Source organism: Mixophyes fleayi, chromosome 2 (assembly GCF_038048845.1).
Source record: "Mixophyes fleayi isolate aMixFle1 chromosome 2, aMixFle1.hap1, whole genome shotgun sequence".
NCBI lineage: Eukaryota > Metazoa > Chordata > Amphibia > Anura > Limnodynastidae > Mixophyes > Mixophyes fleayi.
In genome coordinates this window covers 224,736,108-224,754,795 of record NC_134403.1, presented here as the reverse complement: position 1 = coordinate 224,754,795, position 18,688 = coordinate 224,736,108, and the positions used below count along the sequence as shown (strand labels likewise).

At 36.1% G+C, this 18,688-nt stretch overlaps 1 protein-coding gene across 1 annotated transcript; it reads left to right on the top strand.

Annotated features, from left to right (window-relative positions):
• The first annotated feature begins 353 nt into the window (after positions 1–353).
• On the top strand, positions 354–18,429 carry LOC142139892 (uromodulin-like). The gene is made up of 8 exons (XM_075197752.1): positions 354–405; positions 2,467–2,538; positions 3,695–3,912; positions 4,157–4,311; positions 4,892–5,146; positions 9,889–10,045; positions 15,006–15,084; positions 18,109–18,429. Exons 1-8 carry the CDS (start codon positions 354–356, stop codon positions 18,171–18,173), a joined length of 1,053 nt encoding a protein of 350 aa, XP_075053853.1. The 3' UTR covers positions 18,174–18,429.
• Positions 18,430–18,688: the final 259 nt, after the last annotated feature.

Genomic DNA, 18,688 nt, shown 5'->3' with positions numbered 1-18,688 from the left:
CTCTCAGGTAGCAACCAAACTCCTGGCCCATTCATTCATCATTGCTGGTCTCCACTATTGTAACGTCCTTCTCACTGGCCTTCCTGTCTCTCACTTTTCTGGCCTTCAATCCATACAGAATGCTGTGGCTAGGCTCATTTTCCTCTCCTGCAAAACCTTTTCCGCTCTTCCGCCTGCTTCTGTATCTGATGCTACGGAATCTGTGGTGCCTTATAAATGAATAAGTTATTAAAAATAATAATAATAATAATAATAATAATAATAATAATAGTAATAATAATAATAATAATAATAATAATAATGATAAAATATGCATTACTAAAACACCTCTCTCTTCTAGAATCTGTGTGACAATGAAGACTTTTCTAGTACTGCTTCTAGCACTGTGCACTCACTTATCATCAGGTAAGAAACAATGAAAAACATGGATAAAATGGCATAAAGTTACACACAACATATTTATTTTCTCTTTTATTATACTCTAATGTCACCAAGGGAAGCAGCTAAGGAATAGGTTTTGGAGTTAATCATCTGAAATCAATTTGGATAATTCTGGTGAAAGAGAGAGGGAGAGAGAGAGAGATGGAGATAGATAGATAGATAGATAGATAGATAGATAGATAGATAGATAGATGGATAGAAAGATAGATAAAGAGATATGAAATACATTGGGGGTATACAAGGTGTCTACAGTAATTGGAGTTCAACTCATACTACAAATTTTTATAATAAAACATCTGCCTCTTTCTTTATGGAATACATCTGGAATGGCACTTGTGAAGCAACAACAATACCCACTCCTCCTTTATTTATAAAGGCAGATGAATAATATGTAGGTATTTTTTGAGCTCAGAGTGTGATATTGTGTTTGATCCATTTCAATAGATTAAATGTCCAGCACCAAATATCTGAAATTGATAGAGTAAGTAGTCATAAAAACAGAGATAACAGTGTGCAGAATTCCATGAATGTGGAGGTTGTTTCTCCTCTTTCAGTTCTCCCAAATATTTTCCAGCCTCTCTCAAAGGTAATCTGCTTTTTCCACAGCGCCTGTTATGGTCGACTGCAAAGTAGTTCATCTTTGTCTCCAATTTATCTCTTCTGTCATTTATGCAATGCCTGAATTCTAAGCTTGCCTTTATTAGTTTCCATGTTACAGTGCTTTTTATGTATTTGAGAAAGTCCTTTAAATCAGTTTTAGTGATGTCAGTGTTCTCTTTGAGTCAGACTCTGATTCTGGAAGATCGATTTGATGGTAGACCTGACAGCCTGCGCCATTTTGGTTTTGGTGTCGAGCAGTGACTTCTTAAAATATTTTTGCAGACACTTAATTTGTGTTCACAAGTGCTTTGGTCTTTCAGTCCTGATGTACTGACACAAATTGTGCAAAGAGAGCTTTAGAGTTAAGTGGTCATTTTTTATAACAACATACATCAACACCCCAATAATAATTTGCTTGAGAAAAAATATAGAATACACGTGTTCAGGTTTAAAAGTTTTACTTTTCTTTATCTTCCATACATTTGCTGAAAATCCATCTATTGATCCCCAGAGTCAATTGCACTCTATGTAAAGAATACTTAAGGCTTCATAATTAGTTTGGCAAATTGATCTATTATTGTAAAAATGTCATCTTATGGTTAAGAAAAAAATTTTATGCAGCCATCAGCAACAAAATTATTTTTTACCTTGTAACCAGAGCTGCTTTCCATGGGAAAATATAGTTCTGAAAGATGTTAGCCATTTTGTTGATTATACAAAAGCCTAATGACCACTTAAGGGGCAAGGGTCTTCATACCCACTTCCGTCACAAGGCCCAGATGGGCCCTTTTTTTTTTCCCAAGGGTCAGTCAAAGTATTTATTCTCTTTTTGTGCTGTGTACAGGACAATGAAAGTGAAAATTTTGTGTACTATTTGTGTATAAAAAAAATTCTGTGGACATACTAGAGCTCATTTAATAATACTGCTTTTAGGTGTCTTTAAATATATTAGTCAGTGAAAGATATTGCATTCCTAACTCACTTAACTCATTGTATTGAGCATAATTGGACACTACATGTACTAATCAAAACATTGAAACATTACAGAATATAAAAAGAAAAATAAGTATGGTGTGCAGTTTGAAACAACAGAGGAGATGAATCATGAGACAAAATTAACAATCTTTCAAATTAGTTCTTTGCTGACAAGCTTATAAAATTTACTGTAGAGATTTTCTTACTGGCACATTATTTATTCAATACCAAAACATATTTTAAAGGAACACAGAGAGGACCAAGTGTGTCTGGGTTTCAAAATACATGTTTATTTCCTTATTCAGAAAGAAAAACGTTATTTTTTTCTGATAGGCACAACATGGAATAATATTTTACTAAATGTCTGTAAATTTATTGACATGTTATAACTGTTTCACAAAGAAGTATATAATGTGTTATATGCCATTTGCCTCTCTGTCTTTTCTCTAGTGCATTCTGCAAATGAGACGAGTTGTTCTGCTACTAATTGTTCTTGTGACCCAAATAAATACACTGTAACAGGTACAGTATATGTATATATATGTATACTCTCAACAGTTATTTGCATTATTAATTACCAAGGTTCCTGTTTTATTAATTACAGTCGGCCACTTTTTTCATAAATGCATGTTGGACACACACCCTGATCACTATGTTACACAGGACGCCCAGAAGCTGTTACTTTTTCCACTGGTCCCCTGTCATTAGTTTTCTGTCAGAAAAGCCTGTGCTTCATGTCACATCACATCAATCAGAAATGCTGACTGGTACTGCTTGCTACTAACGTAACCTCCGGGCAGAACATGCACTCAAGTGATCCCCAGCTTTGGTTTCAAAGTGTTACTACTTTACTGCACACAAAATATGTTAGACAGAGCTGAGAATTATGAAATTGGTGTTAGATGCAGCAATATGTGCAGTGTAATCTAATGGACATTTGGTCATACCTTTGAATCTCTATAGCTATACATCCCCAAGATGTGCATTTTGAGCCACACTCTACAGTATTTGTTTCAAGTAATCTGGTAACATATGTGGGGTTTGAGTGGAGGGCAAACACTGTACCTAAGCAGGAATATTCTGCTGCCTATTAAGCATATTGTTGGACTGATTTAGATTTAGGAGCAAATCCAGCTACTGGGTGCAAGATACATTTTCTGCTGCAGAGGAGGAAATGTAAAATGCACAACCTGATTTAGGGATGAGTGGACGTGGCAATGATTTGGCCATATGTGAGCAGTATGTAAGAGCATGCAGTATTGGGTAATGAGAATGGCTGATTCAGATGAAATGCATGTGACCTCCTGAGCTGCCCTCCATTCCTGTGCATTCTATATGAAGCTCAGGCAGAACATTGAGCACGGATAGAAGTATCACTAGGTTTAATTGAAATATATGGAAAATGTGAGGCTAAAGCACATTTGTATGGTGTCAGGTCTTAAGGTAGAACATAACTTTAATAGAAATAAAATACCAGTGAAAGAAACCCTAAAGGATCTAGTAACAAAATGAAGAAGTTCATTTTTAATTTCAATTTTTAATTTAACTTTGTAGCAGGAGCCAATACACATGTATGTTATGTGGCGGTTTATAAATATATTGTATGTTTCAAAATGGCACTGTGTTAATTTAGCTTTGTCTTCATTCAAATTTTCCCTATTCTCTTCCTATCACTTAGTGAAACCTCCAAATCCAACTGTTGTGTGCAGTAGTGGATTGATGACCATCTACATTTCGAAGTGCCAGCTGGAAAAGAGCCAATTTAATTCCTCCAATCTGGCACTAATTGATAACACTGGACCTGATTGTGTTGGTGTTGATAATTTGGTGGATGGGGAAGTTAAAGTCACTTTTCATGATCCAATGAGCACCGGGAAGTGCGGCAATAACATAACTGTGAGTGCAAACTTAACAAACTGATTTCTCACTAAATGAACATTTGTATATATTCAAAAAGTGCACCAAAAAAGTAGGCACACAAAAGTTTTCAAATTCTTAAATTGCCTACTCAGCTAGTCTAATCACAAATCCCTATGAAGGCAAGATAACAATAAGAAGTGAATGTTTACTGTTCTGTTAACTTTCTGGTCACCATGTTAATGCAATAATCGGATAAACTATTATTGACTTTTTTTGACAGATAAATTCCACTCATGTCATTTTTTTCAATATCCTGCACATTTATCCTAAAGAAAGCAAAATCATAACCAGAAGTAATGCTACTGCGGAATTGAGCTGTGCCTATCCATTGGTCTTTCCAGCTCAACTTAACATGACCTTGAAACCAATAATTTCGTAAGTGACATTCATATACCCATCTTACTATGACTTTTAAAAGCTAGGCATGTATATAAAAATAATCCAATTCCTGAGACATATTATCAGCATTAAACAATTTCACAAAGAAATACTCATAATATTCTGAATACATTCACGATTTACATTTTATTACAAATTTTACTTTGCAATTATGGGAGTGATGTTATGAAAGCAAAACAGTTTCCAGATGTGTCTTTGCACAATGGACAAATAATAATATCTATAATATAAAAACTAGATACTTACCCGACAGGTGCAGATTACAAATGTATACAGTGGTTCCACAACATACATTAGTAACGTTCACTTAATCCATTTACCTTTGGGAAATCTGGATGTTCAGTCTTTGTATAAATGGACATATTAAATGAGGATGATACAGCACATTCCATGTAGATATGTAAATGTATCTTTATGTTACTATTGTGAATGAGTAATGGAAAATACTGGGCATTTAATCACAAAAACATGCTCAAAATAAATATGCTTACAACATAGGATGGTTAAACAATAATTCATGTTGTTATGTTTGTGTTTATTTATTCGTGTATTTCAGGACCACACTGTTAAGTGTACCAGGGGCAGTTGGTGCCATGACTGTTACTATGGCAGCGTATATAGATTCTACGTTTACCACTCCAGTTACAGCTGATACAGTACTGTATGTGGAAGGCACTGTGTATATTTCAGTGTGGATACCAAACTTGGAAGCAAATTCATTTTCGATTAAAGTGAAAAGCATATATGCCGGCCCAGGTGGAGCAGAAGCCGGTGTTGGAGAGAATTATACTCTGACTACTGGATCAGATGGGTATGCTGATAAATTTTACCTTTCTGTTTTCATTTGTGCATAGAAAAGAATGACCAGCATATATGTTTGGTTAAATTATGACTTTGATTCTGGAGATAGTATACAGTATGTATTCCACAGTTCGTTTTAGGGCCATGGCACAAGAACAAAAGTACAATATGGAATTATAAAATTGTCTTTAAAAATTAAATAAGTTGCATGTATCAGATTATTATGCTGTGTTAGTGTTATGCCTTCACTTGGGGTCATTTACATTGTGGCACAGTATGCTCCTACACAAGAGCACACCCCAACTGAGGAAGATCCAGATGTGCACTGTTTATAGTTTGTTTATAGTTGGAAGCACTTAAGAGAAGATTCAAATACAAAACGTGACACATCTCAATATACACAAGTGAGTATTGAATTTGCCACCTCGATGATAGTCAAAGGGGAAAGAAGATATAACACTGATGTGCACCATACACATAAATCAGTTCTAGTTATGAAAAAGTCCAAAACACTTTTACTCATGTAAGAGCCAGATGGTCAATCCAGAAAAAAAAAGATAATCACTGCAACAGAAGACAGGCGGGGCATCTCATAGTGTAAATCAATTATGTAGAAAAATGGTAAATGTATTAACATGCGTACCGTAGGGTTAAGGTGGGAGATCTTAAAATACACTGGATCATCATCAATGGCTGTGCCTCTGGACCTCAGCTCAAATAAAAGATAATGCAGAAGAAAACAAACATAGTGTAGTATCGTATGTGTTGTAAGCTACACCATGTGAAAGTGACTACACCATTTGCCAATATCACAACAGTGAGAAGGGTGTTTTTAGCCCAGATCCAAAAGCCCTTTCACATAGGACAGCAATATAAATAAACAAATGTATAATCTGCGTTCCAGACGTCTCTGGAAGATCCTGCACTTCTCAATTGATAAACAGCACTTCTCAGATGGTAGACCAATAACTTTCTTGTATTAGGCTTGAATTCCACAACCAAACACTCTCCCAAATGGCGTCAAAATAGAGATGAAGAGAATGCGATGTAATATATAAAAATGATTTAACAAAACAAAGTAAACAGAAAGCTTACATCAGGTATAGGAAACAGCACTGGTAAGCAACAGGCACGATGCGTTTCATCTAGATAAACCAGACTTCCTCAGGAGCAATCAATCAGTCATACATTCAGTATGTCTCTCTGGTTATTTATAAACTGTATCCGCCATATCGGCGCATGTGCACTAACCGCCCCTTGGTGCGCAGGCGCGAGAACCACAATCAACATTATTAATACATGCAATATATGAACACTCTGCGGTATAGTACGCTTTTGCCAGTGTGTGGAAACACGGTGAAAAATTACAACATGTAATTGGTGAAAATATGCAAATGGCTTTATGCGTGAGGATAAATATCTCGTCAGAAACATTCATTATATTCACACAAATTAGTGGTGCAATGTAGACACAACTTTTAAAGTGTACTAATGTAAAATAACAAAATGATCCCAACATATTTATTGAAAAACAAGTAATCAATATAAATAAGTAAAGCCCTGGATAAATGAAACTAAATTTCCTTTATAGAGGGCTTTTCTGTGAAATTTAGTTTCATTTACGGTACGCATGTTAATACATTCACCATTTTTCTACGTAATTGATTTACACTATGAGGAACCACGCCTGTCTTCTGTTGCTATATATATATATACATATATATATATATATATATATATATATATATATATATATACTCACTTGAGTATGTGACGCTTGTGTACAAATAGAGTAATGTGACTACTACTACTAATACTAACACTGCCAAGCCACGCCTGTATGTTATCTCTATATACAGTGTGTATATATCTATATATGGATATATATATATATATATATATATATATATATATATATATATATATATATAGATAATGAAAGTCACATTCACATATAACATGTAATTAAATGCAAACACAAGTACAAATGCAGAATAAATTATATTTCAGCATCACCAGGGATGAAACCCAGCATCTGGTGATGTCTATGCGTTCCAGACTTCAGGCTGTAATTGACTGCAAAGGATTTGCAACAAAGGATTAAAAAGTGAAAGTTTGATGTAGGATTGTTTAGTTTGTCCCATTACTTTTGGACCCTTAAAAAGTGGGAGGCACATATAGAAACCGTTGTAATTCCTATACTGTTCACCTGATTTGGATGTAAATACCCTCAAATTGAAGCTAAAAGTCTGCCGTTAAAGCACATCTTGTTAGTTTCATTTCAAATCCATTTTGCTGTTGTATAGAGCCCAAAATATGAGAATTGTGTTGATGTCCCAATATTTATGTACTTGACTCTATATACATCTGTTGTTTTTCCCTTGAGAAATAAAATGGCAATTTTCTTTTCTGCAGTAAACCCAGTAGAAAGATCAAGTAAGCAAAATTAAGTAATGTGTATAGACAGCCGCTTCTTGTACTTTGTATAAAATTGATAATAGACATGAGTAGGAAACATTTAGATATGTGTACTGTGAAAATCTTCAATATTTCACCATCAGTCATCAAGAATATAGTGCTCAATCAAAGTAAATAAAAAGAACATAGCATTGCATATGTGCGCACATCTAATTTAGATGTATTTATGTGAGCTCTTTCTGCACTCAGCCTGCTCTTGCCTGCCCCTTACTCCCCATTCCATCTCTCCAGGTAAAAGGGGATGAAATTCAACAATGCGCAAAAAAACGAAATATGAATGCATGTATGCATGTATGCATTATTGATATGTATGTGCAGTTTAAAAATACATATTGCACCCCCCAATAAAAAACAGATTTACATCTAAGTCAGCATCTTAATGTGCACTCATTGCATCTTGTCATGTCCCACAAAATATGTGTTTCATATGCTGTTGTTACTGTCATGTTAATATTGCAAAGCCTTGCATCTTGTCAAATGTTGGCAAGTATGCCCCAAAACCAGAATAATTTTATCTACCTAGGTTCATCTAGAGGAATGTTAGTTCACTGTAAATTTAAAATGGTAAATTAACAGTATCAAATACATTATAGCAAAGCCTACAAATATAGTTTTATGATGTTATGACAGCACTTGTGGGACTACTGTGCTTTACTGTACATTTAGGAATGTCAGAATTGATTCCCACTGATTTCACTGATTTTAGCATTTGAGCAAGGTACTAGCTAGGTGCATATTGACCTCTCCAACAGGTAGTACTTAAATGATTGGTGTTGTGTATATTAAGTCATAGCTGTCTATTCGCATTACTTAATTGATATTTTCTTTTGGACTATTACAGCAAAGAATATTCCTATTTGATTTTAAAGGGGGTAAACAACAGATTGTGAGGTGTTTGTATTTCATTCATTTTTATATTGAAAATGGGCCTTTCACATTTATGAATAACTGTCAAAACACTATTATTTCTTCTGTATAGGACACTTCATTACATTATTTTATTGTATACAAATGTGGAGTGTGACTTTGCGATTGCTACCTACACTGTTAATCTCTATTTTATTGTTGAGCATAAGTATACACACTTGCACACTTGATGTATGCCTTGTATAAGAACAACTATCTTGTGATACGTCCAACTCTATATATTGACATATCTGCTCTTTTTTGCTAGAACTACTATTAGGTGCCTTATGCTTTTTTGTCTTTTATTGCATACTTTCAGGTCGTAAAATGTGTAGAATGAGCTCCCTGATATTTAGAGTACATTAACCCACTGTGTTTGCAGCCCAGTACTCCTTAATTACATTGTGTTAGGAACTCCTTCAGTCAGCACGACAGAACCCGGAATCTGCTCCGATGTCTGGTGTTCACTGGAGCCCCTAGTGGTGGGGACAGACTTGGCTGCAGACGAACGGAGGGTCGTGTAGTGTGCACTGACTGGGGAGAACCCTGAGGCAGCGTAGTAGAACACAGCGATGTGAGATCCAGGCAAAAGGTCAAGGGCCGGCAGCAGACAGGGATATCAGAAAACGAGCCGAAGTCAGGGGTCACAGGCAATACAACGAAGTCCAAAAACAAGCCAGGGGTCATACACGGGAAATCCAATAATAGAATAAGCACAGGAGCAGGGAAACAGGAACAGGAGCCTAGCTAAACAGGAAGCTATAACTGGCAATGAGGCTCAGTCCTCACTGCCTTAAATAGCAAGAAGGGTCAATAGGAATCATGATAACAGAAACCCCTCCCACTGTATGACTCTGCACTGACACAATGCTGACAAAAACCAAGCCAGTACCAATACAGTAAATATATAAGACTCCCATAAGAGTCTATAGATATATATAACAACCCTACCTTTCCTTGCTGATCTGTGCCCGGGTGTCAGCCCGCTGGCCGGGCGCTGCGGCCTCTGGATTACAGCGTCCTGGTTGTTGCCTAGGCAACCGGGACGTCAGAGGCGGAAGTGACACCCCGGTCGTCATGGAGACGGCCGGGGCATCCGAGAAGACCGGAAGCGAGCCGCGGCGGCCCGTCGGGGAGCCGCGGTTCATAACACATTGCAAGCTTAACCTAGGGCAAACTGCATTATAGGAAGGGTGCAATAGTTCAGTAGTATTAACTACACTAACATCTTTTTAAATAAAACCAACTATGATAGAACTAAACAAAGTAAATATGTATAAACGTTTCTATTATTGGTAAAATAAAATTAAATTGAGCTGTAGTACTTCAGACAAGTCAAATTATTAATTTCCATCTGACTATTTTTAGGTGTCCAGACCCCAGTTATGGTGTTGATCTAATCACTGTAATTAACAATGGAAACGGTTCAGAAGCACGATTCTCAATGAAAGTCTTCCAGATTACTAGCAAAGACTATGTCAACATTTATGCAGATGTAACAATTTGCAATGCCACATGTGTTAAGGTAAGACTTTACCTGATGGCTTTACCTTAAATGTATTATGTTCAGGCCAACATGTTTTATATTACAAATAATGTACTCATACTATGAAAACCGGTTCGAATATAGAGTTAAAGATATAGCAATATTCCTGGTTAAAGTGAATGGGAAAATAATCAGAAAACAAAATGTCAGCCAATATTGAAACAATGACAATTAAATTGTGATGCTACCACTTTTAATTTAGAAATTATCTAAAATACTTAATATTTATACTTATCTTTAATATTACAGCTGTCATTTAGACAGAAGGAAAACATACATTCGCAACATTTTACAAGATTAAGATTAAACTGTACAAGTATAGAAACCTCCAATGCAAAGTTTATAAAAAAGAGATTTGAGTTTTTGAGAATATCCAGAGCTGGCTTTACTATTAGGTGAATCTAGGTGTTTGCCTAGGACACCAATGGTTAAGAGCACCTAAATCACTGAAGTGTGACATAATGTCACTCATCTAGTGTTTTTAATAATCCCACGGCAAACCCACAGCCCCTGCAGTACCACATGGAGAGCCAGACATAAAGAAGAAATAGTCGTCAGCTTCTTAAATGGGAAGCTGCTGGCTTTTGCTCCTCCCTTTCAGTGCTATGCAGAGAGTGTGGCGCTTGACTCTGATGTTACAGTTAAGGTCCACATTTCCAGTCCCAGGTGGAGAGGATGCATTACATTTGCTCTGGTTAGCATAACACAAGGGATGAAGCATCACCCACAGGGATAGATCACAGTGAATGCCAGTAACAAATAGTCATGTCCTTTCATTATACAGTTAGCATAGACTGGCACAATCTTAAGATAGATCCCATACTAAGAAATGTAATCTCTGCTAGGCCTAACACTATCTTTAAAAGAGCCTCAAAATAAAATGTTCCCCTAGTTTTCTAGAATTAAATAGGGCTCCACTGTGAAGTAATTTGTTACATAAAGCACAAGGCAACTATCCTGGCAACCACTGAAAAATGTTGCCATATGGAGAACAATACATTTTTAAATTCTAATAACACTAAAATCAGAAAAATAGTAGGTTTCATCATTGAGATACATCATTTGCAATGTATCTACTCCAATGTGGACATGGTTTCAAAACTATTGCCAATACTAAAAGATTTCTGTCAATTTGTTTTCGAAGAACACTTACAGAGAGGGCCGGGGCTAGCATGTCTGACATCCCCCTGCAAAACATACATTTGTGCCCTCCTCTTACAAGCAGGGTCACTCTGCGTTATGTGGGTCTGATTTGTAATGTGTAGCAGTTTTTATATAATTACAAGTTGCTTTGTTGTGTTGTCGTTATGTTGTGTTGTCGCAGGGTTTCCTTCCAGCAGTCAAATAATTGATTGCAACTAAAAAATAATGTTTCTAATATTTGTCGCTTTGCCACATTGTCACGTTGTCACTATGTGGCATAATAGGTTACTTTTTCGATACTAAATAACTATGTAAGATTTGACAGCTTTACCTTGAGAGCTGTGGAAGATATTCACCAACAAACAAAGAAACAAGCAAACTTCTGCTTTTATATATATAACATTTGTTCATTCAATATTGCTTTTCTTCTTTTAATACAAATCATATAATAAACTTTAAAAAAGAGAGTAATTCAAATAAATACATTAAACAGTAAACATTTATTGCTATATGAATAATATAAATGAAGAATATGTATTCTTTGTAATAACATTTTATTTTAGGCCAATTAGTTTGGTGAGAAATATTGAAGAGGAAAAAATGCCCCTTCCTTCATCACACTGTGCCCTCCCTCATCAAACTATTTCCCCACCATCACACTGTGCCCTCCTCCTTCATCACACTGTGCCTCTCCTACATCACACTGTGCCCTCCTTTATCACACTTTTGCCCATTCATCACTCTGTGCCCCCTCATTCATCACACTGTTACTGCTTCATCATCACACTGTGCCCCCTCTTCGTCACACTGTGTCCACTACATTATCACTCTCTACCCTCCATCACTCTTTGTGCCCCTTCGTCATCACTATGTTCCCTCCATCACACTTTTTGCCCCTTCATCATTAGTTTGTGCCCTCCATTACCCTTTATTACACTGTGCCACCTTTATCACATTCACACTGACCCTTTCATCACAGTGCTCCCCCTCCATTCCTTACTTACCTTTATTTGACTTTCTTTTCTTCTGTCCTCTCTTCTTCTTCTGTCTTTTCTTCAGCGTGCCGGCTCCTCTCTGCGCCGTTCCTCATTGACATGGTCGGCACGTGATGATGTCACGCCGACAGTCAGTGAGCAGGGAGGAGGGTGCCTATGCGGGTGTAGCAGTAAGTCATTTTTTTATTGGGCCTGGTCAGTGGACAAGCGGGGAAGGCAGGTGGAGCGCCTCTCAGGCATGGCGCCCCCCTGTCCTGCTTACCCGGCTTACCTTGTTCCACCGGCCCTGCTTCCAGAATATAAAGAATAAGATCATAGTGCTCTTAGACATTTTCAGAAGTTTCATGATTCGGATATTTGAACTGTCTGCATTAATTTCCTTATATATCTATATATCTGGTTAGATGTATATAAAAAGAGTCATGAAATGTTGATATATATATTTGTGTCATGCAAGTGGTATTTTATCTGCTTTATTAAGAACATAGTTCCTACTTATATGATTGTGAATCTATCGGCACAATGCTAAAGAGAAATATCAAGACATGAATTAACAATAATAATCAATCCAGTTTGTAGACAAAGTTTAAATATATAAACAGAACCTGTTGATGAAGGTATATATATATATATATATATATATATATATATATATATATATATACCTTCATCAACAGGTTCTGTTTATATATTTAAACTTTGTCTACAAACTGGATTGATTATTATTTATATATATATATATATATATACCTTCATCAACAGGTTCTGTTTATATATTTAAACTTTGTCTACAAACTGGATTGATTATTATTGTTAATTCATGTCTTGATATTTCTATCATGCCACCATAACCATTATTTGTATTGCTAATGATGCATTTAATAAGTAATATATTAAGAAGACAATATAGGGAGTGAGAGAGCGGAGCAGCACTAAAATAACGTTTTGCAAGGAACATCAGTCTAGTCACTACATTAAAAATAGATTGTAGGGGTGAAAATCTGGTTAGAGGAAGATAATGGACACAATGGGCCTGATTCAAGTCCGAATGCAGCTTGCATGCAAGTAATAGGGCACAGAATTTGAGCGTAGCTCCGACCATAATCAATTTGAAACATATCTTCTGTTGTGTTTTGATTTTCATCTGCCTAAACGTTACTTGCTGAATGTAGACAGGACAGACTGCAGTATAGGCAATTTAAGGTCACATCAGAAAAATTATAAAATAAATGAACAACTCTTAAAACTAAAATCTTTAATATGGATAGCACATTTTTATTTTTCTTTATTAAATACACAAATCAATATGTAAATAATATGTACTTTATATACAATGCATTTTTATAGTCCATCTTACTTGCATACACATGTTCTATACTAGCTATGTGCAGCTTTATAGCAAATACTATGCCAGTCAGTTATTATTATCAGTCGGTACTTAAACCTGCCTTGTATCTTGTGCAAATGATACGTCTGAAACCAAGCATAGCTATGAGAAAACAAAAACTTGAATTGGCCGCATTTGCGTTAGAGTTTTAGCTACAGTTCAATGTTAAAATGCACTAGAATTTGTATTAGGGATCAATCACTCCTATGACAGCCACAGGCAAATTCTTCAAAAATATCTGTGAGTGAATGAGAGCTACGTGTTACTCTAGTGTCTGCCTGCCAGGCTGGTGACTAGAAAATATTTTCTAAAAGTGCATCTTCAAAGGCGGTTCTATGATCACCCATTTTGTTTTCGCCCTATACTGCATTCACCAGTAGGTGATGGCGGTGTGGTCCTCAAAATAGTGTTAAATAGATAGTGATAAGTAATGTCTCAAAGTACTGGCTTTGTATGCTGATGAAAAAATGCAGCATGGTGCAACATTATAGTGAATACTGATATTGCTGTTTTCATAGTTATCTATTGAGTAGTATTTTGTGACCTGCACAGCAGCATTGGGCATTGCACTACATGACTCTATATAACTATTAATGTTTAGGCAGCATCCTAAGAAATGCAAATTTGTTGGTCGGTCCACCATAGAGCCATTCACTTTACTATCTTAACCATGTATTTCCCTAATAACCATTACCTTAAAATGAGAAGCAATGCGTTATGGAATTGAATAAATTGCCAATTTTGGCTTTCATTTACTACTTAATTGTTATCACAGGTGACATTTAACTTATGCAGAAGTTAAACTTTAAATAAAAATTACAAGCATAGACTCCCTGTAAGCAATTGGATATCTGGGGCTCTATAGCAAAATTTGGAAGGGCAGCTTGGTGATGCAGTCCATCGTCTCATGGTCCCCACTTTTTCTGCACTGCACAGTCTGCGTCTGTGCAGTGCAGCCTTGATTCTGATAAACTCTGCTTACGCTGATATGATAGTGAGTGAAGGCTAAGGGAACTACTGCTGTTGAACAGAGTTTGGCTGCTATAGCCTCCTCTCCACACATAGCAGCTGCATCTCCTGCAACTGCCGTTGTTCCATCACTGGCCAGGACTAAGAGGTTTCATTTGGTGCTGCATAGTCAACTCAGAAATAAATGGTCACTGTATATAGGACCTAAGTAGCTGTTAAACCTTAAACAAAAATGTGTACCTTGCTCAGTGAAATAAATTGTAGACATAGTTTTATGCTGTCCTTCCATACAAGTTATGAAAGGGGTTTGTGGGGTTGTGTCTGCTGCCTCATTATTTACTCTTTGTTATATTTTGATTCCACAGTAACACAAATGGTGATATTTTAAAAGGCTCTTTCTATAAAAAGCTAACATTTAAATGTTTGTCTTTTCTCCATGGTACAGTTCTGTAGCGCCAGATCAGATGATAGTTTCACATATGGGAATGTTGCAAGAATCGGTGTGGAACTATTTGCTGGTAAGTGACCACTGTAATAAATCAACTTCCTATCATAACTATAGCATTCATATGTCAATAGTGACAGTAAGTTTTAAAACACACTATTTTTATATAGCACTACAAACAGTGTACAATCAATTAAAGTAATAGATTTGCATGGTGTGTATGTGTATGTGTTGGGTATATATATATATATATATATATATATATATATATATATATATATGATAAATACATCGTTATTTATATTTCAACTCCCAAAATTAAGGAACTCCAAAAACATACTAGTAGGTTAATTGGCTGCTATCAAATTGACCCTAGTCTGTGTGTGTGTGTGTGTGTGTATGTTAGGGAATTTAGACTGTAAGTTCCATTGGGGCAGAGACTGATGTGAGGGAGTTCTCTGTACAGAGCTGCGGAATTAGTGGCGCTATATAAATAAATGATGATGATGATGATGATGATGATAATACCCACTTTTATATCTCTCAGGTGTTTTAGCAGCTAAAATTGCACATCAAAGTGACTGAAGCAAAGTCACGCTCTTCACTCCTCCATAGCATAGTCTGTGGAGCCTTTGAGGCCAACATAGGCCAATTCTCAGTCAGTCTAATAGTCCTGAACAGGGAATCTCATTTCCCTTCTTTTTCTTCTTTTAAAACGTCACTCTTTTCAATGATGGTGTCTCTTCAGATGGGCATTCCCTTGTCCCCAACCTGGGATTGATTTTCCACTTAACGGGGGCTGTCCCCAGTCCTCAGCTCACTTGCAGGCACCCTGTGTGTGGCTCCAGCATGTCTGCTAAAGCACAATGCAACTCAATGGGACATATAGACACAATGGCCGGGAGATATATTACATATCTAACAGTACACAAATAAAAGCCATGTTTATATAATAGTAGCAGTGTGTCAATCCAAACTGCCAACATTTTACAAATGTACAATGGACATAAAGCACATGCATATGTGGTTAACACAATGCAATCCAAGCAATGTAGAACACAATTTTGGATGAGAAGGGGTGTCCAGCAGGCTAAACCTCCACTTTCTATAACCCTCATCTTGACACACACTGGTGTTATGGGTTTGATTCCAACAAGGGAACTATCTAAGTGAGGTTTGAGTGGGTTTCCCCTGTGCACTCTGGTTTCCTCCCAAAATTCTTTATATAGTAATAGGTTAATTGGCTTCTGACAAAATTGATCCTTTTGTGTGTCATAGGGAATATAGGTGGTAAGCTATACTAGGGCAGGCACTGGTTTGAATGATTAAATATTCTCTATAAAGCACTTTGTAATATTCAGGCACTGTATTAGTAACTGTTAATAAATACAAAAGTGATAATCATTCCATTTCAAGCGGTTCTGCTCATGCTAATTGTAACAATTTTTATTGTCATTTCTCTGACAGTAGGTAACTTCACCAGGTTACAAAATGTAGCATTCAATCTATGCTTAGTGTACATCACTGACCTTACATTTGCTTACTTTTTTACAGCAGATAATTCCTTTTCTGGAGCCATTGACCGTAAGTACTTGTAATTGTGGATTTTCCTGCACAAATGTGGCTAATATTTTATTTAATGAAATATGGATATTTACACATATGTCACATGTGCAAACTATGTCAATATGACTCATAATATCTAATAATTTCTACTAAATGAAATATGTACGCAATGTACAAGAATCGACAATAAACCCTGCAGTGTTTTTCCTTTTAAACCCAAATAACAGAATGGTAGTATAAAAAAATTCAATGATCCTCATATGGGGACATCCAGGGACTGATTCATTAAGGAAAGTAAAGCAAAAAAATTAGTAACTTGGCAAAACCATGTAGTGTTTTTTGGAGAAAACACCAGCAAGTGGTGCAAATTAGTTTATAATTCTGCGCACAAGGAAAATACTGGCTGTTTTTTCATGTATCACACAAATACTTGATAGCTGTATTTTTACACTGACATTTAAAGTTGATCTAGGATATTCCCTACCCCAATTATAAATCTGTCCCCACATTTTAACTTTACCTCCCCCTTCAATGCAAAATGGTATTTCCAAGGTGCAAATGAACTTATTTTTGTTTGCTTTCTTTTCCTTAATGAATCAGGCCCCCTGTATCCTGGAAAATTATCTATGTGATAATTATGTCACACGTAAACACACATAAACAACATTATATAATGGAAAATATAATATAATATTACTACATTTCTAAGAATTCATTAATTGTAATAATTTGAATAATGTTTTTTTTATACTACTGCATATATACAATTTATTTTAAGAATTGTTTTAATTGATTTTGTTCTGAAAATTTTAAAATAGACTGACGGTAAGCCCTTTACCATCTAGGGCAATGCAATATCGAGTTCTAAAGTCAGAGTTTTCATCGATAACAAAACTCATCAACCTTTCATGTATAGACCCCATAGAACATTTTTATACACTCTTCTACAATCGACACTATCTGCTGGAACTTTTTGCACATGTGGCAGATGCAATACCACAATGAGACATTTTAAACGTATCAGTTTCAAACAGACCAGTACCAGCACTGCTGCACTAAAATCATACTTGCCAACCTTTTTAAACTTCTTTCCGGGAGATCCCAGGCAGGGGGGGCGACAAAATGCTGGTTTTATTGCGGGGGCAAAATTACGCGATTCACCGCAAATCGCGTCATTTTGACAGCAAGATGACATTTGCAGGATATTTGCCTGCTCTCCCGGGAGTCCGGGAGACCTACCCGACATTCGGGAGTCTCCCAGACATTTCGGGAGAGTTGGCAAGTATGACTAAAATACACATAAATCTTTTTCACGGTATGATTTGCACAGTTGTACAATAGATTTTACAAACTATTCACGTAAATTGCCTGCACTAAATAACCACTACATTTTCCTGAACAGCGTTTCAAAAAATGGAAACAATCACTCTCAGAGACAGATAACAGATGACAATTTTTTCTATGTCTGGGAACTGCATATGTATATTTATTAATGGAATACGACAGAATAAAAACCACTGTTTGTATTTTATTGTAGGTTTCTCTATGTCGTGGACATTGGTTTCACTCATCTTGTCTCTGCTTTTTGTGAAGTTAATATAAATGTATTACCGTTTCCCGACAGTGGTAATATGGAAGTCCTCAACTTCAGCCAAGGCAGACTGAATTGAGAAAAACATTATTCTCACAGCATGTGGGTGTGTGGTCAAAGCTCTAGTACTTACTGCCTGCTCTGTTTATTTATGGCTCATGGAAATGTTCACACTGTAAGCTATGGGGCAGGGACCTCCTATGTAGTGTTTGACTGATGCTTTGAACTTTCCCAGTCCACACTATACTATGCACTATTTTCTCTTGTAAAAGCACTGTGTAAAGCTTAACATGTGGATATATATATATATATATATATACATGTACTACTTTCATGCACATGATCTTTCAAGTCGTATTTCATTTGTATTCACAAATAAAGTTCAATTGTAAATCCCGCAAGAAGGTCTCCTCAAATTTCATTTAATCGCCTAGTTGATATTTTACTGAAATGTTAGTGAGCATTAGAAACAAATATGGTTTTGGATTATTTATTGCCATATAAATAAATGGTAATTCCATGGCAA